At 43.8% G+C, this 26,299-nt stretch overlaps 1 protein-coding gene across 4 annotated transcripts in view; it reads left to right on the top strand.

Annotated features, from left to right (window-relative positions):
• CHFR (checkpoint with forkhead and ring finger domains) overlaps window positions 1–26,299 on the top strand; it is a 208,099-nt gene that overhangs the window by 179,583 nt on the left and 2,217 nt on the right. For all 4 annotated transcript variants that reach the window (XR_015300868.1, XR_015300869.1, XM_086942736.1 and 1 more), the window contains exon 17: window positions 10,045–10,117. Coding sequence is in view for 2 of the 4 variants with exons in the window: in XM_086942736.1 (XP_086798862.1) it covers window positions 10,045–10,117 (73 nt within the window). In the remaining 2 variants the exon portion in view is untranslated. The remainder of the gene's footprint in view (window positions 1–10,044; window positions 10,118–26,299) is intronic.

Genomic DNA, 26,299 nt, shown 5'->3' with positions numbered 1-26,299 from the left:
CTGTGCGGTAAAGTTATGGGATCACCTGTCTGACACAAATTGCCAACCACCCAGCATTCCCCCAGGTCTCCCAATAAAAATGGTACCTCACTTGCGTGGTTGGGCCAAGTACCCGCTACAGACAAGGGCCCAAAACGTATTGTGGAGACCTTAAAATTACCTAGCACAAAACGACCTGGTTTTGCAAGGGGGGGCCACCTTGGTTTTTGGCCCCGGACTCGGAGGCCATCTTGGGAACCTACTGAAACCACACATTTCTGAAAACTAGACACCTGTGGGAGTCCAGAGAGGTGTGGCTTGCGTTGATGCCCCAACGTTTTCCTCCCCAGAATCCCCTGCAAACCCTCTAATTTAGCTTTAAAAAAACCCACTTTTTTCTCAAATTTCTGTGTGGGAATGTTGTGGGATCACTGGGCGGATACAAATTTCCTACCACCCAGCGTTCCCCTAGGTCTCCCGAAAAGTGGTACCTCACTCGCGTGGGTGGCCCAAGTACCTGCGACAGGCACGGGCCCAAAACGTATCGAGGAGACATCAAAATTACCTATCACAAAACAACCTGGTTTTGCAAAGGGGGTCACCTGGGTTTTTGCCCCGGGCTTAGTGGCCATCTAGGGAACCCTATCAAACCCACACATTTCTGAAAACTAGGCACCTGGGGCAGTCCAGGGAGTTGTGGCTCATGGACTTGCCAACGTTTTCCTACCCAGAATCCCCTGCAAACCTCAAATTTCGCTGGAAAAAATCACTTTTTTCTAAAATTTCTGTATGGGAATGTTATGGGATCACCGGGCTGGCACAAATTTCCTACCACCCAGCCTCCCTCCAGGTCTCTTGATAAAAATGATACCTCACTCGTGTGGGGGGCCCAGGTGCTCGCAACAGGCAAGGGCCCAAAACTTATTGAGGAGACTTCAAAATTACATATCACAAAATGAACTGGTTTTGCAAGGGGGTCACCTGGGTTTTTGGCCCGGGCTTGGCAGCAATCCAGGGAAACCCGCCAAACCCACACATTTCTGAAAGCTAGACACCCAGGGAGTCCAGCGAGGTATGGCTTTCATGGATCCCCCAATGTTTTCCTACCCAGAAACCCCTTCTAACCTCAAATGTAGCTGAAAAAACACATTTCCACATATACTTGTGTGGGATGACCATACCTTCACAAATGTCCTACCACACAGCGTTCCCCCTCAGTCTCCCAAGTAAGATGATAACTCACTTGTGTGGGTGGGGCAAGGTCCTGTGACTGGGAGGAGCCAAAAACTTAGGGATTAAGAGTATAGCACAGCGAATTCTAAGCTCTACATTTAAAAAAAAAAACATTTTTAGCCAATTCAGCATTGGATAGCCACACAAATGAGGTATCATTTTACTAGGGAGACCAAGGGGAACGCTAGATGGTAGGACATATGTGCTGGCATGGTTATCCCCTATAAAAATATGTGGAAAATGTGTTTTATTCTGAGGTTTGCAGTGGATTCTGGGTTGGAAAAAAATTGAGGGATCCACGCAAGCAATAAATCGCTGTACTCCCCCGGGTGTCTAGTTTTCAGAAGTGTGTGGATTGGTAGGTTGCCCTAGATGGCCGCTGAGCCCGGGGCCAAAAACCCAGGTGCCACCCTTGCAAAAGCAGGTCGTTTTGTGATAAGTTATTTTGAGGTCGCCTCAATATGTTTTGGGCCCTTCCCTGACGCGGGCACTTGGCCCACCCAGCCGAGTGAGGTACCATTTTTATCGGGAGACTTTGGAGAATGCTGGGTGGGAGGAATTTTGTGGATGCACTCAGATTCCAGAACTTTCCATCACAGAAAATGTGTTTTGTTTTTACAAAGTTTAAAGTTTGCAAGGGATTCTGGGTAATAGAACCTTGTTAGAGCCACACAAGTCACCCCCTCCTGGATTCCTTTTGGTGTCTAGTTTTCAAAAATTTATAGGTTTGCTAGGTTTCCCTAGGTGCCGGCAAAGTTTGGTTCAAAATCCACAGTTAGGCACTTTGCAGAAAAAGGGTCAGTTTTCCCTGTACAATGTGTTGTGTCCACGTTGCTTTTTGGACTGTTTCCTGTCGTGGGCACTAGGCCTACCCACACAAGTGAGGTACCATTTATATCAGAACATTTTGGGGAATGCGGGGTGGGTAGAATTTTGTGGATACATGCAGATTCCAGAACTTTCCATCACAGAAATGTGAGGAAAAGGTTTTTTCGACAAAGTTTTAGGTTTGCAAGGGATTCTCGGTAACAGAATCTGGTGTTTGCCAGATAAGTCACCCCATCATGGATTCCCCTGGGTGTCTAGTTTACAAAAATGTATAGGTTTGCTAGGTTTCCCTAGGTGCCGGCAGAGCTAGTGTTCACAATCTATAGCACTTTGCAAACATGGGTCTGTTTTCACTGTAAAAACGTGGTGTGTCCACATTGCGTTTTGGGCCGTTTCTTGTCTCGGGCACTAAGCCTACCCACACAAGTGAGGTACCCTTTTTATCAGGAGACTTAGGGGAACACAGATTTGTAGAGCAACAGTTATTACTATTGACTTTCGATGCGTTTCTGCCTTTCAAATGTAAGACAATGTGTAAAAAATAAGTCATTTTGAATAATTTCCTATAATTCACATGTTAGTATGGATACCCACAATTTCCACTGTTTCTAAAAAATAGATATTTGGTTCCCTTTTCAGAAATACATAGGTATCTTTCATGCCGATTTTTTTTTTTTACTATATTTTCCCAAATGAATTGCTATATACCCGGGACATAATAAAAAACCATTCCAAGACACTGCTCAGTTATTGGCTCTGGGTTCCTCTGGTTCTTGGTGAACCTACAAGTCCTGCATATCCCTACAACCAGAAGGGTCCGGCGGATGTAACTGTATATTGATTTTAAATATCTATCTTACTTGGAAGAAGTTACAGGTGAAAACGTTGGCACAAATGGCTGTTTTTTTCTACTCATTTAAAATGTTTCCTATTGTCAGCTGTTAGTTTGTATAGAAAAACCTTGAAGGATCTACACAAATGACCCCTTGCTGAATTCAGAGTTTTGTCTACTTTTCTGAAATGTATAGCTTTCCAGGATCCATTATTGCTTTCATACCCATTTCTACCATTAACTGGAAGGAGGTTGGAAGAACACAAAATAGCAAAAATAGGCTATGTCACAGTAAAATGCCAAAACTGTGTAAAACATTTTAGTTTTCTGACCAAGGTCTGGCAGTCCCTGAAAGCTGGGAAGATGGTGATTTCAGCAATACAAACCCTTAGTTGAGACCATTTGCAGGGAAAAACAGACACTTTTTTCTGCAGCACTTTTTTCCCATTTTTCCTGCAAAAAACATTTTGCTGTATTTTGGCAAATTTCTGACTCTCCTCCAGGGGAATAAACAAACCCTGGGTACCTTTAAAATCCCCATGATGTTGGCTGAAAAGGAAGCCAATTTGGAGTTGATACCTTATGTGGGCAAAAAGTTACAGGGGCCTAAGCATGAACTACCCCAAATAGCCAAAAAAAGGCTTAACCACGGGGTGGGAGGATTGGGGGGGTGCTGGAGGGGGTAGGCCTAGAAGCAAATGGGGTTAAAGCAGAGGATTGGCCACCTCAACAGGTTGCTCTTGTACACAGCCTTCCAATTTTTTTTTTGCCCAAGGGATCCCACCAAAAACGGATCATCCATAGCGGTCTTTGGTACAATCAGTATAAAAGCTTATGGGCCTTTTGAGGTCCAACTATCAAAATCTCTCCACCTCTTTCAAGAGTTGTGAGGAAGGGGGACAAATAATGCTGGCAGAGTGATGGATTGCCCATTATGGAAAGGAATCACATCTTTAGGCAAGAAAGCTGCCCGAGTTCTCAGCATCAGTTTGCTTGAGAAAAAAAGCTGGGTAGGTAGACTGCATCAACAGTGCCTGAAGCTCAACCACTTGACACGCTGAAATAAACCAGATGAGGAAATCCATCTTTAAAGTCAGCGGACCCGGTAAGCATCTGTGCATTGGCTCAAAGGGCGTACACATGAGAAAAGTCAAATTCAAATTAAGATCCCACTGTAGCATCAAAAGTGGTCTGGGAGGAAGCATGCGTATCCAACCTTTTATAAACCTCATCACAACAGGTGATAATAAAAAGGACAGAATGTTTTGCAAGCATAGAAAGACCACATAGTGCCTACTGCAAAGCCTTGTTGGGCCAAAGACCAAAGGAGCAAAAGAGCATCTGACAGCTTGGCTTCTAAAGGTCAATCTTGTGGCTACCACACCAGGCCAAAAATTTGTCCTAGCGCCCAGCATTATTAGACTTTGTGGAATGATTCCTGGTGGTGAGGATGACATCCACCACTTCAGCTAGGAGATCAAATTCTGTAGCTTGTGCAGGTTTATGTAAAGGCTCCGTCCTGCTGCTACTACGGATCATCCTGAAGTGATAGCCTGATCAGAAGGCAGATGCTCATCCCACACCTTCCTGACCCAATCCAGAGTCACTGGGATTACTTGGGTCTGGTCGTTCCTAATCTTTTTTTATACATCAGGGAAGGAGGGACAGAGGCGGGAAGGCCTGCAGGAGTTCCATTATCCATTCCAGCCAGAATGCATCTTGTAATGAGTGTTCTCATGGAAACTTCAACTCCCAAAACGTTTGACACTGCGCTCTCGATGGTGGGGAAAAGATCTAGCCATTGTTCTCCCATCTGCCGGAAGATACCCTGTTCCACCTCTGGATATAGACAGCATTTTTGATCTGTCAAATGCTGCCTCCTTAGCTCGTCTGCTTTAGCATTCAAGAATCCTGTCACATGGTTAGTGATCAGAGAAATGTCCTGATGCTCCAACCAAGTGCAGAGCCTCCTCACACAGGACCTAATTTTGTCCAATTTCTTTTAGTACCCCCTGGCAGTGATGTTGTCATGAGAACCTGCATAAGCCTCCACTTGATGGCATTCAGAACAAGATATATAGCTTGCAGCTCCCACAGACTTGCACGTAGCCGGGCTTCGGTCGGAGATCGGAGTCCTCTAATCTCCACTTCTCTCCAAATGGCCTCCCCAACCCAGCAATGATGTGTCTATCACCACCGTTGGCTCTGGGTGGCGAAGGGAGAGGAGCCTGCAGCTAGACTAGTTACGATCCTGAAGCCACCACATCACATCGTGAGCCGTCTCCTTTGAAATCTGGATGGCATCCAGTAGATTTCCTTGATGCTCGGTCCACTGGAACTTCAGATTCCATTTTAGTGTCTGCATCTGCCACCTGGTGTAATCGACAAGGAAGATTGCAGAAGGGTGAGAGGCTAGGTAGTGTCAGAGCTGCTGTCACTGAGATTTGGAACCGAGGCTGAAATATCAAGATCATAGCCTGAATGGACTACTTGTGGCGAGAGAAAGCTCTGAACTGCAGTGAATTCAGAATAGCTCCATTAACGGAAGCCTCTGCAAAGTAGCTAAGCATAACTTTGGCTCATTGAATGTGAACATCAGCAAAGTCAGGAGGAGGCAAGCTTTCATCCGGAGGTGGTCTGGGACTGTCTGTAGCGAGCCTGTCTTCAACAGCCTGTCTTTGAGTTAGGGGAATACTGGTATCCCAAAACTCAGAAAATAGGCAGCGACCACTCCCATCACTTGCGAGGGCCTTGTTGGTTGAATCCTGTACCACTAGGCTCCCGTGAGTAGGATGTTTAGTGAAAAAATCAGGATCCCCAGGAGCCAGTCTTTGATGTCTGGCCACACCTGCCTAATCACCAGTGGGGACCTACCACACTTTGACAAAGTGCCCATGAAATCAAAGCCCTCAGCTGCCAGTTTGACCACTGCCACAAATGATGCACTGCCTTCTGTTGGTGGTCCAAGTGGATCAAACGCGGCTACTGGGAAGGTATCAACAACACTGACTTCTTGTAAGTGCCGCTCTGTCACTTCTGGGGCAGTACGAAACCAGCGTGGAGTTGCACAGCGCCACTTAGCGGCATTCAGGAGCATTGGTGGAGAAAAGTTTCCAGATTCTGTCTGGCACAATGGGTTGTGAGGAATGGTATTCTTTTCTAATGCTTATGATCACTACGCAGGGCCACTGGAACTGTGTGATTCTGCAGGTTTTTTCATAACTAAGCATTTATCACAAAGTCTACCATCTGCTGCATAATCTGCAGGTTTTGTTTAAACAGATTTTATTGAAAGATTGCAGACATTATGCAGAGCTCTGCTCACCAGAGATATCTGCAGGACAAATATACAATAACAATTAAAATGCAACCAACTTTTCTTTTCTATGAGGAAAAAAACGAAACACAGCAACACCAGGCACCCCCCCACCCCATAATCTGCAGGTTTTAACAGAAAAACATTTCTAGTCCAAATGAATCAAAAGTTACAAAAAATGTGTCGATATGTGTTCGCTAATGTTGGAAGACCCTTCGCAGAGGTTAACTGGTCATCTTTCAGTTGCTTTTTTATGTATTTGGTTGTTTAAATGGAACTAATGAGGTAAAATCTTTACCCAGACAGCATTACATGCATAAAAATAACAATGAAGTAATACTATAAAACGGGTGCATTATGCCGCATAATTTGCCTTGTTTTGACGCATAATTTAGTGCTCCCCTGCTACATATTTTCAGTAGCCCTGATATAATGGAAGATCCAATGATGGAAAAGTTACTTACTTTCAATTAAGGCTCCCAGTCTTCTGTTATTGATTTTTACAGATATAAACAGCCTAAAAAAACATTTATTTCTCTATCTTTATTTATTTTTACATATGGAGGGAATCTGGAAACCTGTTTCACGCTGTATGATTCTCGATGTTGTCTATCATAACTAGCAGACCAACAGCTTTAGCGGGCTGACAAATGGGGAAGTAAAAAAAAAAGGGGGTGCGGATAAGGTTTTTTTAATGAATCTTTAAACAGCAGCAGGCGTGTGTGTGTTTGTAGTACAGTGCACATGTTTTCATGTTAATGCATTGCTTATGCCTGATGAATTATGTATGGCTTCTTATAACACTAAAATTCATCAGCCATCCGGGTGCAGGTGTTCCTTTAATGGATAAATACGTGTGAAAATGTAATGTTTGTAGCTTCATTTTTCCAAAGATAAAATAAATATGGGTAAATAAAGACTGGAATGAATGAAAATAAATGCCACAGAAACTGGGAACCCTTTTTCTAAGCATACTCTCTATCATATGTATGTTATTTTTAAATTAACTGCTCCTTCTCTTCCGCCATAGACCATGAGTTTATTTGGGAATTGGATTAATTCAATTCTAGCTCTGACTGTCCTGACAAAATGACCAAAACACAATTCCGACAGATTTAGTTTATAATAAGACAGAACATCTTGCCTCTTATGAGTGCATACCCTGCACTGAGCGGGTCTATTCTTATGTTTATAAATTTAAAGAAGAAATCCATGATGGAGAACTAGAACTGCAAGTAAGACACTTTTCCTTCTGTCACCTGCGCAATTGGATACATCTTTTGTAACTGTGGATCCTCATTCTGTGTTAATTATATTTCTTTACCTATGAAACAAATGTTGCTTCAATATCTCATCCATGTTTCGGCTTGATGATCATTACTTATTGGCAGGAAAGATGCAAAAGACTGACCTATAAATAAAGGAAATGGACTATTATCCTTACTCGTTTCTACTGCACACCTACCTTCCTGCACAGGCAATCATGGAAGAATCCAACTCGACATTGGTTTGGAGAACTGAGGTGGGTGCGTCAGGGTGAGGGCACGGTGAAGTAGATTCAGCAGTGCTTCACACAGCTGTGCTCTTAATGTAATCATTCAGTCTAGCCGGCTGCCTTTTCCTGCTTGGGGAAATTCTTATCACAAGTCCCCTCTGGGGTGCTTCATGAATTATGAGAAGTGTTGCTTCCTTGCAGAGTACTGGACTCTGTTGTAGAAGTGGGTTCATACAGGGAAATCCTCCTTGTTAACATGGGAGGCTATTGTCCCTAGGTCCAGGCTTTGGAAGGTCTTTGGTGCCAGTTTTATTAAAGTGAAGGCAGGCATTCGAACAACTGCTGAGCAACTTTGTGACTCTTAAGCAAAGATTGTGCTCATCTATAGCCATAGCGGAATGGGCTTAGTGCAACCTTTAGCAACTGTCTACAGTGAAACTACAACCACCAAATAGGAATTATGGGATGTCCAGAGCAGGACTGGCGAGTTATTCCATCGGTCATTTCCCTGCAGTTAATTGCAACATGGCCCATGCCACCAAACTGTGTGCAGAGGACCAGTCCAGTTTTTGCAGTTAGAACCTTATGGCCCATCTGACGTGCCTACCTTGATGACTTTCTGACTTTTTGTTTGAGGAGCCTGTGTTTATACCGGAGTGACTTTGGACAAGTCTAATCTATGTATATATAAAAAACGAAAGTATGTCTGTTTGTCCTTTATGCATTACTACACCATTCATCCGATCGGCATGAAACTTTGGGAAGTTGTTGAGTACACTCCCGCGAAGGTTTCTGGCAAAATTAAAAAATAAAAATTTGTTAAATATCGTCCCCCCGGTCACCCAGGGCCCTCATAATCTTTCCAATACTGAACGTTTACAGTTTCCGGTACGACTCGCTTTTCAATGACCATCAATAAAGCACAAGGAGAATCGCTGCAAGTGTGTGGACTAGATTTGGAGAAGCCGTGCTTCTCACATTGACAACTGTATGTGGCCAGCTCACGCGTCGGAAAACCTTCTGATTTGTTCGTGTACGCACCAGACGGAAAAACAAAAAAAAACGTGTATCCACAAGCACTTGAATAAATAAACCGAATTAAAACAACACTTTAAAATGCTTTCCATATTAAAATGAATAAGTTTCAATAAAAATGACACAATGTAAATTGAATGTTATCATAACACGTTTCCTTACATTTCCTTTCTTTTGAGATCGCAGCAACTCGAGACGGGTAAGCTAGTGTTGAATACAAAAAAGTGCAGAGTGGATTGTGCGAATTAATCTCAGTCACTGGTAATTAGTCTGGAGGTATCCCAGTCCATAGATATTTTTGTGTGCCATATTTGTCTCAGCCATATGCAATGAGCCCTGTTCCTTCTCCAGTAGGAAGAGTCCAGCCCAAACTGCCTGGCCATGTCCTTTCTGAACTGGAGCACAAGCAACTCAAGATTGGTAGCTCTGGACATTATTAAGGATGGGAATGCCATCAGTGCTCGGCCTCAAAGGATCCCACAATAATAGATAAGACAGGTCAACAAGATTACCCAGTGCCTCTCTGAGTGCCCCTCGGGCTGCACCCTGGGAGTGTTTTTTGGCTGTAATTGCTCCAGGAAGTAATTTCTATTCATCACACGTAGTAACAGCAATTTACACTGGTAAGCAACATAGAAATGCTGATCAATGAAGACAAAGAGGCAGCAGGGTTAACGGCAACTGCACTACCTAGGCTAGTCACAGGATGTACTTTGTACACGTATTACCCACCTCAAATGGCCAGCTGCCACAGGTCCACAAATAGATACAAAGAAAATGGTTGATGAGAGGCAATACACACGATCAACAAATTACAGAGTACGCAAAGCAAAGTTTGTTCAGCAATTCAATAAGAATCAAAAACTCTTCAATGAGTGGTGGTGTCTAAAACGTTTTTATGTTGTATGATATTAAAGCTCTGAAGAAGCCCTTGCTAGGGTGAAACACGTTGGCTGTTTCTACAGTTGTAGAAAAATAAAGACATGCAACAAAACCCACGACGACTGTTGAACGAACTTTGCTTTACGTACTCTATAATTTGTTGATCATGTGTATTGCCTCTCATCGACCTTTTTCAACATAGAAATGTCTGTACTAAAAGTTTGTCGGTCGTTGTAAAAGTAATTTTTTTCAAATGTTGTTCTTGAAGTTAATACAAGCTAATAAAATATTTAATCCCTCCCCTGCCTCCAACATTATTTCTTAATAGTGTGATTCAAGTAAAGAGATGCCAAATAAGTAGGCCATTGTCTTGAAATAGTTGGCTGTAGTTGAACTCCTTTATTTCTTCATTTTCCCATTTCTGTCAATTTGTTCTTCTTTCAGTGGCAGTGACATCGCGCCCTGACTGTTACTGGGGACGTAACTGTCGGACACAGGTGAAAGCCCATCATGCCATGTAAGTGTACCCTCCAGCTGTCTTTGTTTATGTGACCAATGATTATGTTTGCTTGCTTATTGATGTACTCCTCACATTGTACAATTACATTCCAGCCAAACAGTATTGTTGCTTTTTGGGTTGGCCATGGAAGTTATTTTCATGTGGTGTGGAGTCTCCTACTGGTCATTTCTGCAAGTCTGTAGTGAATCAAATTGTCTCTCTGTGAAATGAATATCTTCGAGATCTTTTTTGAAAACTCTGTGCAATAGCAATTTTAGTAAAGATTTATTTTGGAATACGCCTCATCTCTGAGATATGTTAGCCTTCAAAAGACAGGATAACTCAGGAAGACCCAATTCTGATGGATAGTTCTAATTGCAGATGCCTCATCTTGTGAATATCTCCAAACATTGGATCTGGAAACTCTTTGTAATAGATCCTTTGCCCCAGCAGGGGGCACCATCTGCCTCTCTTTTGACTCTGTCCCACTTCTGATGATGATTACAGGGAGCCACATGTAGGTTCTTCCCCTGCACGCTGACATCAGTTCCTCTTTTTTCTGTGCCCTTTGTTTGTTACAGAGCTGAACACCTCTCAACGTTTTTCAAAAAACTTTTTCAATGTGCTGGGATGTCACCCCCCTCCAAAAAAGAAGTCTGGATTGAAACTGTGCTGCACTCTTCACAAGCTGATGGCGGTCACACACCCTCAAAACGTCTACCATTGGTGCCCTAGCATCAAACATGATTCAAAGTGCAACAAATACTCTCTGATCCATCAGAAGGGCATTAGGGAAAAGGAAGCGTAGCACTACATAGCAAACATAAAAATCAAGGTTGGGCTCATGTGTAATGCTGTCCTCATTCTCCATCCTCGAGTAAGTGTGAGATAAAGCCAATTCTGGTTCTGGAGCTGATATTGTATAAACAAAGAGATTCTATCAACGCGTAATGGTTTTAGTTTTTATTTTTATTTTTATTTTTTCAGTGGGGAAACTCTCTTATACAGTGGAAAGATGAGAGCATTTATGTGCTTTGTAAAATACCCCTCACACACTAAAAAAAATCCAATAGTGTCATGCTTCATCATGGGGGTCTTCCCGTCCCTCTACGGGGCGGGGCGTGCTACGACCAGCGGACTACGCCGGAGCACTAGATATTAGTGACAAGGCTATGTGTTGGTGCAAAAGTGTCAGTGAAGTGTAGGGACCTAACTAGTGAAAGTGAAAAAAATGAAAAAGGTTTAAAAGTTCCCTGGCTAGTAGAAAAAAATTATTTATTCGCTTCTCTGGCTGGGAATATTAAGAAGGGGGTTTTTGTGGTAGAGCAATTAGCTAGCTACCTGGTCAACATGTTTCGTAGGCAGTCCCCTACTGCCTACTCATCAGGACCTTCTAATGGTCCCTACTTGAAAATGCTCAGTTGTAAATTGGTAAGCCTATTGTCCTACAAACTGGCAGCAAAAATAAGCTGCTAGTTTGGACTATGGGGCATGAGCTGGCCCCATTGAAAACTTGATAGTTTCCTCAAATTATAGTAAAATATATTGACCTATTGCGGTCTCTGTAAAAGAAAGTGGAAAAAGAAACAAAGCACAAAACATTACTGTATGTTTCGGATACTTATGTACATGATTTAGTATCCAGAAAAAACTATTTGTTGGCAAGATTACACATAGGAAGCACGCACTACAGGCTTCATATGTGAGGGGATGGAATGATGTCACTCCCCTGATTCTTCAGGTCGTTAGCCTCATTGATATGAAGGCTATCTCAACTCCAAATGCACACACACACGTCACTCAATGCAGACAGGTAGCATCATTAAAAAGGGAAGGGTCCGAGGGAACCGAGTACACTCTCAGTTAAAAACTATGTACATCTGTGCTTTTGCGTAAATCTATCCTTTGCCAAAGTAAAGATGTTAATACATACTCATTAGACACAAGTTTCATGCCCCATGAGTCGGCAGACAAAGGGTTTTTCTTTCGGTGGTCTGTAAAAGAAAACCGCACCCTTTTGTAAATCCCCGATCTTTACGTGATTGATTCTAAGCCTCCAAGACCAAAATTGTTAGAGACTCGTGGTCAGAGTCTATTACTTACATATACCGCCCGAGTTCAATGCCTCATTCCTACCCTTGTGCCGCTCCGTGGGTTACTACCATCTCGCTGTTCGCGGTTATTTAAAACAAACAGATCGTGTTGTCATCCAGTGTGTCTCGTGTCAACGAGAAGCTGAACCGCTAACTCAAGATGGCCGCCTTCTATGGAACAACGGGCGAACGGGAGCTTGGTTCCAGGTAGTCTTTCTTCTTTTGCATTAGCAAACCTGTAAAATAATTGTTGCTGCAAGGGCCAAAAGGAGAATAGTAGAATAATATCAAGGTCCCGTTAATGGAAAGCGGGACTTGATAGATGAAAGGATTGTATCGCAAAGTCAGTGAATGCGCCTAATTTACTTTGGTCTCTTCAGAAAATGATCGTTAAATGTAGGACACCAGCGCCATCACCAGTGCCTTATTTGTAACTCCGGTATAATTTTATTTAGCCCTTTGACACAGAAAAACTAATGTTTACTTCTACCCTGATATTCCACATCACGCAATTTGCGAGGCCACCAGCCGGCATGAATATACCAATGCCTTTTCTTGAAATAACCCACTAACTTTGCAAAGCAATACTTCCATCTATCAAGGGCCGTTTTTCATTTTTCATTTTTTATTTTTCATTTTTATCTTCTGAAAAATCGAAAGTAAACTAGGCGCATTCACTGACTTTGCGATACAATCCTTTCATCTATCAAGTCCCGCTTTCCATTAACGGGACCTTGATATTATTCTACTATTCTCCTTTTGGCCCTTGCAGCAACAATTATTTTACAGGTTTGCTAATGCAAAAGAAGAAAGACTACCGGGAACCAAGCTCCCGTTCGCCCGTTGTTCCATAGAAGGCGGCCATCTTGAGTTAGCGGTTCAGCTTCTCGTTGACACGAGACACACTGGATGACAACACGATCTGTTTGTTTTAAATAACCGCGAACAGCGAGATGGTAGTAACCCACAGAGCGGCGAAAGGGTAGGAATGAGGCATTGAACTCGGGCGGTATATGTAAGAAATAGACTCTGACCACGAGTCTCTAACAATTTTGGTCTTGGAGGCTTAGAATCAATCACGTAAAGATCGGGGATTTACAAAAGGGTGCGGTTTTCTTTTACAGACCACCGAAAGAAAAACCCTTCGTCTGCCGACTCATGGGGCATGAAACTTGTGTCTAATGAGTATGTATTAACATCTTTACTTTGGCAAAGGATAGATTTACACAAAAGCACAGATGTACATAGTTTTTAACTGAGAGTGTACTCGGTCCCCTCGGACCCTTCCCTTTTTAATGATGCTACCTGTCTGCATTGAGTGACGTGTGTGTGTGCATTTGGAGTTGAGATAGCCTTCATATCAATGAGGCTAATGACCTGAAGAATCAGGGGAGTGACATCATTCCATCCCCTCACTTATGAAGCCTGTAGTGCGTGCTTCCTATGTGTAATCTTGCCAACAAATAGTTTTTTCTGGATACTAAATCATGTACATAAGTATCCGAAACATACAGTAATGTTTTGTGCTTTGTTTCTTTTTCCACTTTCTTTTACAGAGACCGCAATAGGTCAATATTTTTTACTATAATTTGAGAAAACTATTAAGTTTTCAATGGGGCCAGCTCATGCCCCATAGTCCAAACTAGCAGCTTATTTTTGCTGCCAGTTTGTAGGACAATAGGCTTACCAATTTACAACCGAGCATTTTCAAGTAGGGACCATTAGAAGGTCCTGATGAGTAGGCAGTAGGGGACTGCCTACGAAACATGTTGACCAGGTAGCTAGCTAATTGCTCTACCACAAAAACCCCCTTCTTAATATTCCCAGCCAGAGAAGCGAATAAATAATTTTTTTCTACTAGCCAGGGAACTTTTAAACCTTTTTCATTTTTTCACTTTCACTAGTTAGGTCCCTACACTTCACTGACACTTTTGCACCAACACATAGCCTTGTCACTAATAGCTAGTGCTCCCGCGTAGTCCGCTGGTCGTAGCACGCCGCGCCCCGAAGAGGGACGGGAAGACCCCCATGATGAAGCATGACACTATTGGATTTTTTTAGTGTGTGAGGGGTATTTTACAAAGCACATAAATGCTCTCATCTTTCCACTGTATAAGAGAGAGTTTCCCCACGGAAAAAAGAAAAATAAAAAATAAAAATAAAAACTAAAACCATTACACGTTGATAGAATCTCTTTGTTTTTACAAGATTTTTTAGGAGGGTGATTCTATCACTGCCTCTACACTTCCCCATTTGTTTTGGAATTTCTGGAGCTGATATACCAGAGTTTTGTAACATGCATTCTTTTCTGGATTCACATGCTGTGCATTATTCTGCCAACTAGCGGTTGAGTCCAGAAATATCCGTATTTTGTTCTTCATCGTAGACCAGTGGGAAATACACCCAAAATGGCCATGCCTGTGGCGGCTATTGTTCGATTCTTTTTTTTGGCTGCTGGGTTTGGAATTAAGGTCTACAGCTTTGGGTCAGATAGTCAAAAGTATCATAGGAAGATGATGTGAGAGTGGAAAACACTGAAAAAGAAGGCTATTCCTGGCAACGACAGAAAACTTAAAATAGGGAAGAAAACACAAAACAAACCCCAAAGATACAGGCTTTTCTCTTGGGCTTTAAATACATCGTTGGATATTGTTTATTAGGCGGTGGTTTATATCTCTAGCCCTCCTCCTAAAACCCGACGGGATGGAAAACACCCCTGTTAGATTTTTATCCCAGGTGCCACCACAAACTATAAAAAAATGACAAACAATGCCATTTGTGCTTTCCCAAAGGCCACTAATTAGTGGGGTGAAAGGCATGCGAAGAGTTCCTCCCAAAAATCCTTAAATTATGGAGAAACCAAGGCGGGCACACTGCACCATGATGCAGTCCATTAAGGACCTATGGGTCGCCAGCAACGAAGAGCTCATCGAGGATATGGTGGTGTCCCAGGGAAATTAGGAGTCAGACAGTAAGGAATTGATGTTCTTCGAACCACAGAACAAACCGGGAAGGAAAAGACACCGAAAGACAGATGCGACAAAAAAACATGTCCATGATGCCACAGGGTCACAGTGGGGAATAGCAGAAATTTCAGACTTGGAGACTTTTAAATAGTCCTCGACACTGAAACACATGGCAGACAAAGGAGACCCATGGGTCGTAAACTGATACTTTGGGAGCAAACTTCCATACTCTGAACAGGGGATTGGGAAAATGAGAAATAGTCTAAGAAATACCTATCGACTTCTAAAAGGAAGACACTCAATGCTGAACAATAAGCTTTTAACATTGAAAGAAAGAAGGGTAGGGTTGAAGCCAAAATGGTGGCTGTTTTAGAGAAAAAAGAAGAGCTTTTACAAATCCCTCAAGGGATTCAGAAGCCCAAAGGGTAAGACTGAGGCAGAGCATCACACACAGTTAGAAACTGTGTTGGACTGGAATTTGAGAAAGTCTGTCACTCTCAGGAGGGTCAACTTGAAGGGGCACGGCTGCAGGGTGTGGTTTTTTTGGTTCTGTCACAGCCCACGGGACAAGGAATACGCCTGCCAACTGGGTGTTTCAGGATGGCTCATCTGGCAGTGGTGGACTGACTGAAGCTCCAGTCCAGCTGAGGTTACAGCCACAATGAACTACTGAATCACAAGCAGAGCAGGAGGGATGTTCTGAAGATGAGCAGTATGAACAGCCCATCATTGAACCACAACAGGACATATGACAGAATTTAGCCACTCTCTCTCCAGAGGAAGGGTTTGGCTTATTTCTAATAACTACCAGATAACCTATCTGTAATGTAGTAACTAAGAGTGCAGCAGATACAACAGAGGCATGTTGTGTAGGAAGGTGGATACCTGACTATGGTTACCCCAGATTTTTTGCCTAGTGTTTAGCTGGTTTTCGACTTAGTTGGCCTGGGATCCTCCTAATCAGGGCCCCAGGCTATCTGCTCTCACTGTAAAATGGACTCCATGTACTTTAGGTACATCTCCAATTGGACATTGGGTCACCTTATGAGCCCCTGTATAGTGTACCATAGGTACCCAGGGCATAGGTGCATCCACGGCCTACCAGGGGCTGCAGCATGTATTATGCCACCCCAGGCTGGCCATCCAAATTGACACAACTGGCTGATCACTCAGCTGGGGCAAGGTGGTGTAATCACCCTTTGCTTTAGATATAGTATACCTATATCTAACCTTATATATAGACACGTATACACCTATAAGTCACTCCTATGGCATGCCTTAACAATCCTGGAGGCAGAGTGCTTGGTTTTATGTGAGATGAGGCTCTAGCATGAGCTGAGCCTTTCTGCAACTTTCGGAACCATGTCCTTATAGCTGTTCTATGATATAGCCATACCATATACTCTTAAGTGCATTATCATCCTCGCGGTTGAATGTTAACTTTGGTTTGGCTTTATCAAAACATGTCGTGTAAGGTGTCGTACGCTTTGGAATACATCCCCCTCGCCAGTTCTGGTGACGGGGGTAGCATTCCACCCTTCTAGAGGGAGTAGACATGTTGTTCCCACTAAACCCGGTTAAAGTTAACCAGAGCCTCAGCATCACAAAATGGATACTGCTGCCACAGACACAAGTCTGCCCTTCTGCTGCTGAGAGTCCTTCCAGCGAGGGAGGCTTGGACAATAGGTTTCCTGTCTTGGGAGGTGCTAGCACCTCACAAGGCCAAACAGTAGACAGGCCATAGTGTATTGGGGCAGGGAGGGCTGAATGAAATGAGACACTGCCTTGGGCACACAAGGTGTCCCATGCATAGCCCGGTTCAAACCAGTTGCTGGGGCACTCCAGCCCCAGCTCTGGTGCGAAACTGGACAAAGGGATAGGGGTGTAACCACCCCCTTCCCTGGTCCCACCCATAGGAGGGACCTAGCAGGTAATCCAGCACCTCAGATTAGTATATAGGTAGGAGCTGAGTCAAGAGACTTTAGATTTATCCTGAACTGAAACTTGAAACGAAACTCTGGACCTCCGACATTCTACTCGACATAGAAGACTGAAGAATCTCCCTTGTGGTCAAGGAGTGACCACCGTGTGCAAGCAGGCACCATCAAGCGATCAACGGTTTGCTTTGTCGACGCTCCCGTCCAAGCACAGAGCCTGACAAGACCCGGACTTCCAGGCTTCCTTCAGCCCGATCCACAGCCACAGCAAAGCTGAGACCCGTGGAGGCGACGAGAGACGTGGGACCGGTCATCTTCGAAAGCCTGCGAATTGTTCCCGTGCAACTTCTGAGGCACCCTCGAAGTTGTGCATTGGGGATTGAAAAGCCCCAGCCAGAGCATCATCTGCATCGAAGATCAGCCCTCCACACTCCACGAGTGCTGCGTGGGACCCTTCTGCATTTTCCTGCTCGACGCGTCCGTCCGGTCATTGCCCGTTGGCTAGTGGCCTCTCTGACGACGAACCTACGAATTTCCACTGCTCGTCTGGTTGCTCCAGGCTGGCCCTTGCTTCCCTGAAAAGGAGAAACCCATCAGACCTTGTTGGTCTGATCCAGAAGCCATCTTAGATTCCTGCGTGGGTTGCCTTTGCCAAGGCTTGTTGACTCCAATCCAGAAGCCGACACCGCCGACAGCGAGATACTTCGTGGGACAGTCCGTGCCCAGCTCCTGGTCATCGTCGACACTTCCTGGTCCACGTGGCTGCAGAGACAAGCTTCACAACATCACCTAATTGCTTCACGACATCGCCTGGTTCCTTCCTGGTTCCTTCCTGGTCACTGGCTAGTGACCCAGACTCTGTCCCTTCTGCTTTCAGGTACTCTTCATCCTCGATCCGCCCTTGGATCCACCCGGACACTTCTCTCCTGGTCGCCTGCAGCATCTTTCTCCAAGGCTCCATAGGATTCAGCGACAAAACCCGACACACTTTGACACCTATGCACCCGCTTCCTGTGGGTGAGGTAACGCGAGTACTCCAGTGCTCCTGTGGGTATTGACTATCCTAGTGTCCCAGTTTTCAGTAGCTTTCTCCTAGTCCATCCGGAAGTGTCCTAAAATAACTAGTTTCCATTTGTTTCGTTCCCATTATAACTCTATGGTAACTTGCGTGTGTGCAAAGACACTGCACACGCCTCCCGTGGTCCTCCACCTCCGCGTAGCCCCAGCGATTCCCTAGGCCCTAGGCCTATCCATGGTCCGTGACGTGGTTCTTATACCACTATTTTAGTATATGGTTTAGCGTGCCCCTCGTGAACTCGTCATGAGCCACGGTGCTCGTGTGCTCATGACGAGCTGAGCTCATCACGGCCACACCGGTTTCCTTAGAATGCTCAGCACAGCAGGGGAATTAGCCCCGCGTGTGAGCGTTCTAACGGCCATGACGAGCTCAGCTCGTCATGAGCACATGAGCACCGTGGCTCATGACGAGCTGAGCTCGTCATGAGCATGGGAGGGGTTAATATGTGTGGCAAGCCTTTGCGGGGCTTTGCGCAACTTTGTGTTGGATTTGATGGAACCTTCAGTTAGGCAAGAAGGAGCTCTCTCTGTTGCCAGCCAAGGGTCAAGAACCAGGGGAGGTACCTTTTGGAGATCAGAAACTCACTCTAGTAGGGGCCAGTAGAGCTCAGGCAGGTCCAGTGCAGAGGGCTAGATGAACTGGTGCTCAGAACTGGAAGTCAGACAACTGACACTTGGAGTCACTCAGGAAGCCTTTGATGAAGGAAGCTGGTCCAGTCTTCCTGCACAGGGAGTAGGACAGGTCTTAAGCACCAGGTCAGTCCTCTGGGTAGCAAGGCAGGCCTCAAGCAGAAACACAGTCCTCTGGGAGTAGCAGGTCAGGCCTCCGGGGAACAAGACAGGCCTCATGCAGCAGGGCATTCCTCTAGGGAACAAGGTAGTCCTTCTGTAATTTTCACTGGTCCAGGAGTGTACTGATAAGTCGCTCTGGAAGCCCATAACTGGTACCAGCCATTGTGTGTGGGGAGAACAACCTATCTCACCTCCCATATTTTGTTCTGGAAAGTTCTTCCATTCGCCTGCCACGGCTCCAAGAAGTCTAGGGTCACAATAGACTAGTTTCTTTGTGTTTGCTGTAAGCAAGCCCCTTTGAAATGCAAGTGGGGCAGGGAACAGCCCCACCCTTACCGATCCTGCCAGGATGGGCTATCCTGCCCTCAGCTAAACACTTTGTGTCACTGCCTGGGAAGAATACACAAAGCCTAACAGCAGGGTCATGTGACTCAGGACACTGCAGTAGGTACCAAATGGTTAGGATATGAAAATACCAACTTTCTAAAAGTGCCATTTTACAAAATTGTGACTTAAAATCTCATTTTACCATTAATGAGGTGAGTCCAAACTTTATACCCCTATCTGTTCCCAATCAAATGCTAGCACCTAATAAATGTAATAAGATAACCGGTATACAACGGTTACCACGGAATTTCACAACGCGGTACCGTTACCACGCTACTTTTACCACGTAGGTCGTTAAAACGAAATGCGCTGGGGGGCGCTCCAGGATAGTAAATACTTTAATTTACTATCCAACTCCTTTCCCTAGAGTCCACGGGGACTGGAGTTGGAATAGTAAATTAAATAATTTACTATCCAGCGCCCCTCCACGCAAGTCGTTGTAACGACTTGCGTGGTAAAAGTAGCGTGGTAACGGTACGCGTTGTAAAAGTACGCGTGGTACCGTCATACATCCAAGATAACCCAATGTTATTCAGTGGGAAACATAGGCCTTACAGTAGTGAAAAACAAATGTAGGCGTTTTTACTACCAGGACATGTAAAACCTAAAACCATGTGTTTTTAAATACAATGCACCCTGCTCTATGGGTTTTAGGATCCTAGGGTTGACTTGTATATAACAAAAAGTAAGATTTAGGCCTAGCATAAGGTTTATTTTGTCAGGTCAAAATGGCTGTTTAAAACATGCTGCAGCAACATGCCTGAGACATGTTTAAAGGGTTACAATGACTCGACTAGCAGCATTCAATTTACATGCCCTGGGTACATATAGTACCATATACTAGAGACTTAAAAGTAAATTAAATTTGCCAATCAGGTGTAGGCCAATTTTTACCATGTTTTAGGGAGAGAGCACAAGTACTTTAGCGCTAGTTTAAAGTGGTAAAACACACAGAGACAACAAAAGCCGTTTCAGAAAACAGCAGGGGTGAAGGCAAATAGTTTGGGGATGTCCCTACAAGATAGCCGAGTCTAACAGTTTTTCTTGGAATGGTGGTATATTCAATAGAGTATAGGCGCCAATGGGGTTATTTCACTTAAGTATGTATGGTTTTGATCAAAGTAGTGACGGTGCTGTAGGGTTGAGAGAACCACCTGCCTCCCTAAAATTTGGGCCTAAGCAACAAGAAAACATGATAAGCATTCCCCAGCACACGTGATATCATGTAATGACAGTTTCAGATGTTTTTCACATATAATTCAGAACATGAAAAATAGGTCATAGTAGTTTCTTTCGGCTTTTATTCATTCTTCATGCTTTTTAATAAGTGAACTGTTCCCAAGCCAACACATGTTTTGTCGCCTAAGTATTGTTGTACATACGACTTGTTCACGGCTAAGTAAAAAATACACGGTCTTCCATTACTTATTATCTCCTTCCATTTGTTCACAACACAAATATGACCACAGGGATTTTCCAAGTGATTGTGTTTAATATGTATATCAGCAATATCACTGTCTGTGTATGTTCATGCAGAGAAGTACATAGTCACAATAGAACTATATACAGTAGAGTGAAATTGATTGTGACTTATGTCAATCATAGCAACCAAACACATGGTACTAATGACATAGTGAAGATATGTGTTACAATCTAATCCTATATGTACAATATAACCAGTAGCCACCAAGAGCACCATCGTGTCACACAGTGACAAACGTGACAACACCACCGAATTCACCATGCGAAAACACCTTCAGTGTCCGAAACCATAATTATATTCCATATGAGGAAACACAAACCTAACTAAATTCACTAAGTAGCAGTCTGTAAATAAACAAACAAGACATATAGAGACATTAATATCTGTCCAGACCTTAGTATTGTCTACAATTACCGCCATTCAGTAGTCTGTATTCTGTAGAAGTTCCAAGTTTATACCTACATCAAATGTGGCGATAATTTCGGGCCACACTAATCCTGTGGTGCGAGGTAATATAAATTCTGCTGGGCTTAAAATTCCGTTCTCACCAATTCTCCTGTGTTTTTAATCCCAAATCTACAAGAATACAAAACGTACACAACACATTCTCAGAAGGGGGTTCCAGAATAACACCACCCTCCATCTACTGATAAAGACCCGAGTACAGTCCTGCTTTAATGATTAGAGTTTCTATGTTCCCACTATACCTTGCTAACAAGTCGCCGGTCCGCGTCCTCGCTCCTCACGCCGCGTCTCCTCAAGTACGAGAGCCGGCATACCACAATTACATGTACTTCAGCTATCAAAAGACCCCGTGATTACGTCTGTTATACGTGAGCGCGTATGTAGTTATAATCGCCGCCATCTTAAAGAGAGCAAACACTGCATCAGCTATATGCAGCGCCTCCTTCAAAAGCCTAAATATTAACTAAAAAAAGGTTTTTTCAGTCAACTCCTTATGTTTAGCCAAGGATGCTGGGCGTGCCTTATCTCACGACTCCCATATATTGAGCTCGAGTGATACCTCTGTGACCACGCCAGGTACTAGTAATCACGGAAGATGTTGTCACAGTCGCCATCTTTAAGAGAGTCTCACCGTGTCTGGTATGCGCAACGTCTGTCCAATTGTAAACAAATACCCTCCCGCGGGGCTATCACTCTTATGTGATACACGTAATGTGTAAATCTTTAACACTCAATATCCTCTTTTATCAGTATCCACAAAGCCTATAAGCTCCAGAAACCAATATTTTTATTTGAAACCCACTCCATATGTATCATGGCACTCGTGGCTGTAGACCAAATTCAAATCATTCTGGTTTTTGGAATGATGTGCATGCTTAAATTTGAGAGATCAGATATTCATGTCAGTGACTAATGTATTAAAATGCAAACGATAAACACAACCCAACGTCAAAAATGATACATGGTAATCCACATTTCTTTTTACAATGGATAATGGGGTTATGGGGGTATCTAACTTTTTGCAATGGATAATTATGACTTATGACTTGAATACAGTTAAACTCCATGGTCTGAATGATTAAATTAAATTTTTATGCTTTCTATAAACAGAGAGGCATTAATTAATTGCTTGCATTAAAACCAGAATTTGTTGTTTTAATAAGCATGCTATCACTATGGAACGTACATATAATCAGAGAGTGGTCATTTTTGACATGCGTATTTATTTTATCAACTAACCCTTTAAATGGTTTTTACATATAACGTATTTTTTTGCACGTTATTAACACACATAATCAAACAGGCGCAACATACGATGTTCATGTAAGCTGGGGGCCCATAAAGTTCTTTTTCAAACACAAAAAAGGTCGGGAAACAGAAATCAAATCCTTTTTCACTTTTAATCTACATAGAAACACAGTCCACTTTCTATGTTTACTGTGTAAATTACGAGCGCGGCAACACAGTGAAGAACTGTTAGGCAAACCGGCGTTTCTAACAGCAAGGGTGGACGTACGGCGATACGGGAGACGCTCGACTAAGAGAGGTACACAATACCGTTATAGGGAGGGCACTGGAAGAAGTCCCTCTCCTTCTTCCTTGGATCCGGCTCTCAGCTTGGGAGCTCCGGCGAGTGAAGCCAGTCGACCCCAGCTGAGTAGCTTTCCCCTTCCTTCTCTGAAGGAGTTTGGAGACTTAGCCCTTACGATTTCATCTGGTTCGCCTCTGGATCCTCTTCCTCCAAAACTATGGAAGGTGTTTCAAGAGGATCTCTTCCAGCCCTTGCATGCCATCTGCTGACAGTCATTTGAGACAGGTATTGTACCGAGTTGCTGGAAGAAGGCAGTGGTATCTCCGCTGTTAAAAAAACCTACGCTCGACCCTGCGTGCTTATCTAACTACCGGCCAATTTCCCTGCTCCCTTTTCCGGTTAAAATCATGGAGAAACTGGTCACCCGCACTCTGTCCGGCTTTTTAGAAGGGAACACCTGGTTGGATGAGATGCAATTTGGCTTTCGCCCAGCGCATGGGACGGAATCTGCGCTGGTGACCGTGCTAGACAATCTGCGGGCGCGAGTCGACAGTGGGCGGGCAGCATTTTTGGTGCTGCTCGACATGTCGGCCGCGTTCGACACGGTCAGCCATCCCACCTTGATCTCTAGGCTGGAAGAATGCGGGGTCAAAGACAGGGCTAGGGATTGGTTAATCTCCTACTTGGACTGCCGTCAGCAACGGGTTTCGCTACCCCCCTTCAGTTCAGAGGAGCGGAGAGTGGGACAAGGTGTACCCCAGGGCTCAGCCATCAGCCCCATACTCTTTAATATCTACCTCCGCCCTCTAGTCCAGCTCATTAAATCTTTTGGTATCTCCGCATTTAATTATGCGGATGATACCCAGCTGGTCTTTTCTCTGGAGGGACAGGATGCAGTCACATTGGAGACTTTTCACCGGTGCATGCAGGCGACAGCGGAATGGCTCCGTTTAAACTCGCTACAGTTCAACGGAACCAAGACAGAGGTCTTGCACTGCTCCACCGATCGAGTTCCTCGAGATCTTCCTGCTGACTTTTGGCCTCCGTCCTTTTCAGAGACGGTGTCAGCCGCACAATCGGCGCGCAATCTGGGCGTTATTTTTGGGCCTAACCTGCAGCTGGATCTACATGTAAATAAGACCACCTCCACATGTATGATGCTGATCCGTATGCTGCGTAAGGTTCTACCCCTCCTCCCTGAGCAAGCCAGACCAGAAGTAGTGCGTTGTACCATCCTAAGTCGACTTGACTATTGTAACGCACTGCTTCTGGAGGCCCCGGTAACACTTCTGGGCAAACTGCAAAGGGTGCAGAACATTGTTGCCAAACTTGCCCTCTCTCGCCCCTACCATAGTTCTTCCACGGCAGCGCTGCGAGAACTTCATTGGCTGCCGGTCCATCTGCGGGTGCGCTACAAAGCAGCGTGTATCGTGTTCAGGGCTATTCATGGCCTGGGCCCAATTCCTTTGCGGCGAATGTTTGCCTGGTATTGTCCATCTCGAGCTTTACGCTCTTCGTCGTCCAGGCTACTGGTAGTTCCGCGCTTCCAGAGAGTGAGGATGGGCGGACGCTCATTCAGAGTAGCGGCGGCCAAACTCTGGAACTCTCTGCCAATATCCTTGAGAAGCCTTGAAGATCTTTTAGCCTTTAGAAAGGCTTTGAAAACTCACCTTTTTCCCAGTATAGGTTGAGCTACTGTTTTCGCTGGATCATGGGTCAAAGCGCCAGGATGCCCTTGGTGGTGACAGGTTGCGCTATGCAAGTATGCTACAATACAATACAATACAATACTGGGGCATTCTAAGGCTGGGAGGCTGAATTATTTAAACAGCGGCATATACATAGGTTTTTACAGCCAGAATTTCAACAAAATACCCGCACGGGACACTCAGGAGTACCCGGTTTCAGAAGCGACGATACATGTAAGTTTCGGTCTGATAGTGTCTGGTGGCACACATAATGCATTACAATGGCATTCTGAGTTTAAGCTTGCATTTTTCAGATTCATAACGAATTTCCAGGCATTTAACATATAATCAGACATGACGTCACCCCAGTAGGTAAGACATCGTGTTTATACACGTAATGTTGGTATGTTGACCACACTAGTGAACACTGGTCGTCCACTTTTTGAAGGGTGGTTTTTACACTGAACAACCATTTATTTGACACGAAAACACTTTAGCAACAGTGGTGTTAGTGGTTTTTTAAATAAGATACAGCACTTTGGTCATGTGCACATTCCTGAAATAAAGGCATGCAAAGTAGTATTGAGCTGGTGTAACCATAATAATGAGAATATAATGTTGGATCCAATATAGATATTGATAATGAAGGTAGGTTTTTGAAAATTTGATGTTAAGTAATAGCAACGAAGATGACATTAGTCATTGTTATTGTATTTCATTATAATTTCAGCAGTGTTCCCCAGACGAAGGTGCAAGGCACCGAAATGCATTGGGAAGAAAACTGTGTTATTTGAATATTTGATTTTTTAATTGATTAATAACTGCATATTAGAAATTTAAATGCGAACAAAATGGTGAATATTATCATGTAATTATGGTGTGATAACGTTTGATGCACGCAAATGTATGAATTTGTTGTACTCATGGTGAAAATTTGTAAAAGTTGATTTAAAGTTTTTCATAAAAAAAGATTCTTGTTTATAACATAAAGCACCTTATAGGGCAAGTTGAACAGTGCATCCCAGCACTTAAACAAATTGTGTTTAAAGAATTTGTAATCCACATTTCTTACCACATATTTTACCACATATTCTATGTAGTATCAGATTTCCGAAAACATCAAGTTACTTTCCAAACTTGTGTTGAAATCCGTCTCAATCCACAGTTCTCATCTTCCCAAAAAGTAGTGCATCTCATGATCCACATTCATCCCAAGGCCAGTTGTACGTAATTTTAGGATCCATGATGCCTCATTCCTGTGTAGTCTCAACTCTCTATTTCCTCCCCTGGGATGTCTCAAAGTCTGTTCTTTTCTTTTGCGGGGAATTCTGTAATGTGTGTCGCAATAGGATATCTAAGGTCAACCTGTTTGACTGCCCTCAAATGTTCACCAATCCTCTCACGCAATGTTCTTATCGTACATCTACATTCAATTATATATACGACAAATGTAAAGTCTGTTATCAGGACCTGTAAAGTCCAGTTTCTTATTGTCAATAAGAAACTGGACTTTACAGGTCCTGATCAGACTTTACAAGATCACTACTAACATCAATTGCAATAAGAAACTTGTCGTATATATAATTGAATGTAGGAATGAGGCATCATGGATCCTTCGGCCATGTGCTGCGTAGGATTGTCATCAGGGCTTAGAAGGTCCCATGGGGCTCTCACAAGAGCAGAGGGCTGACTTCATCCTTTTATTGGAGCATGCATAACTCACCTGCCATGTTGTTGCATTAGAGAGAGGTTGCGTAACACACACAATGTCTTTTAATTCA

Source organism: Lissotriton vulgaris, chromosome 11 (assembly GCF_964263255.1).
Source record: "Lissotriton vulgaris chromosome 11, aLisVul1.2, whole genome shotgun sequence".
NCBI classification, from domain to species: Eukaryota; Metazoa; Chordata; class Amphibia; order Caudata; family Salamandridae; genus Lissotriton; species Lissotriton vulgaris.
The sequence above is the reverse complement of the archived record's forward strand: the minus strand, read 5'-3'. Positions and strand labels throughout refer to the sequence as shown.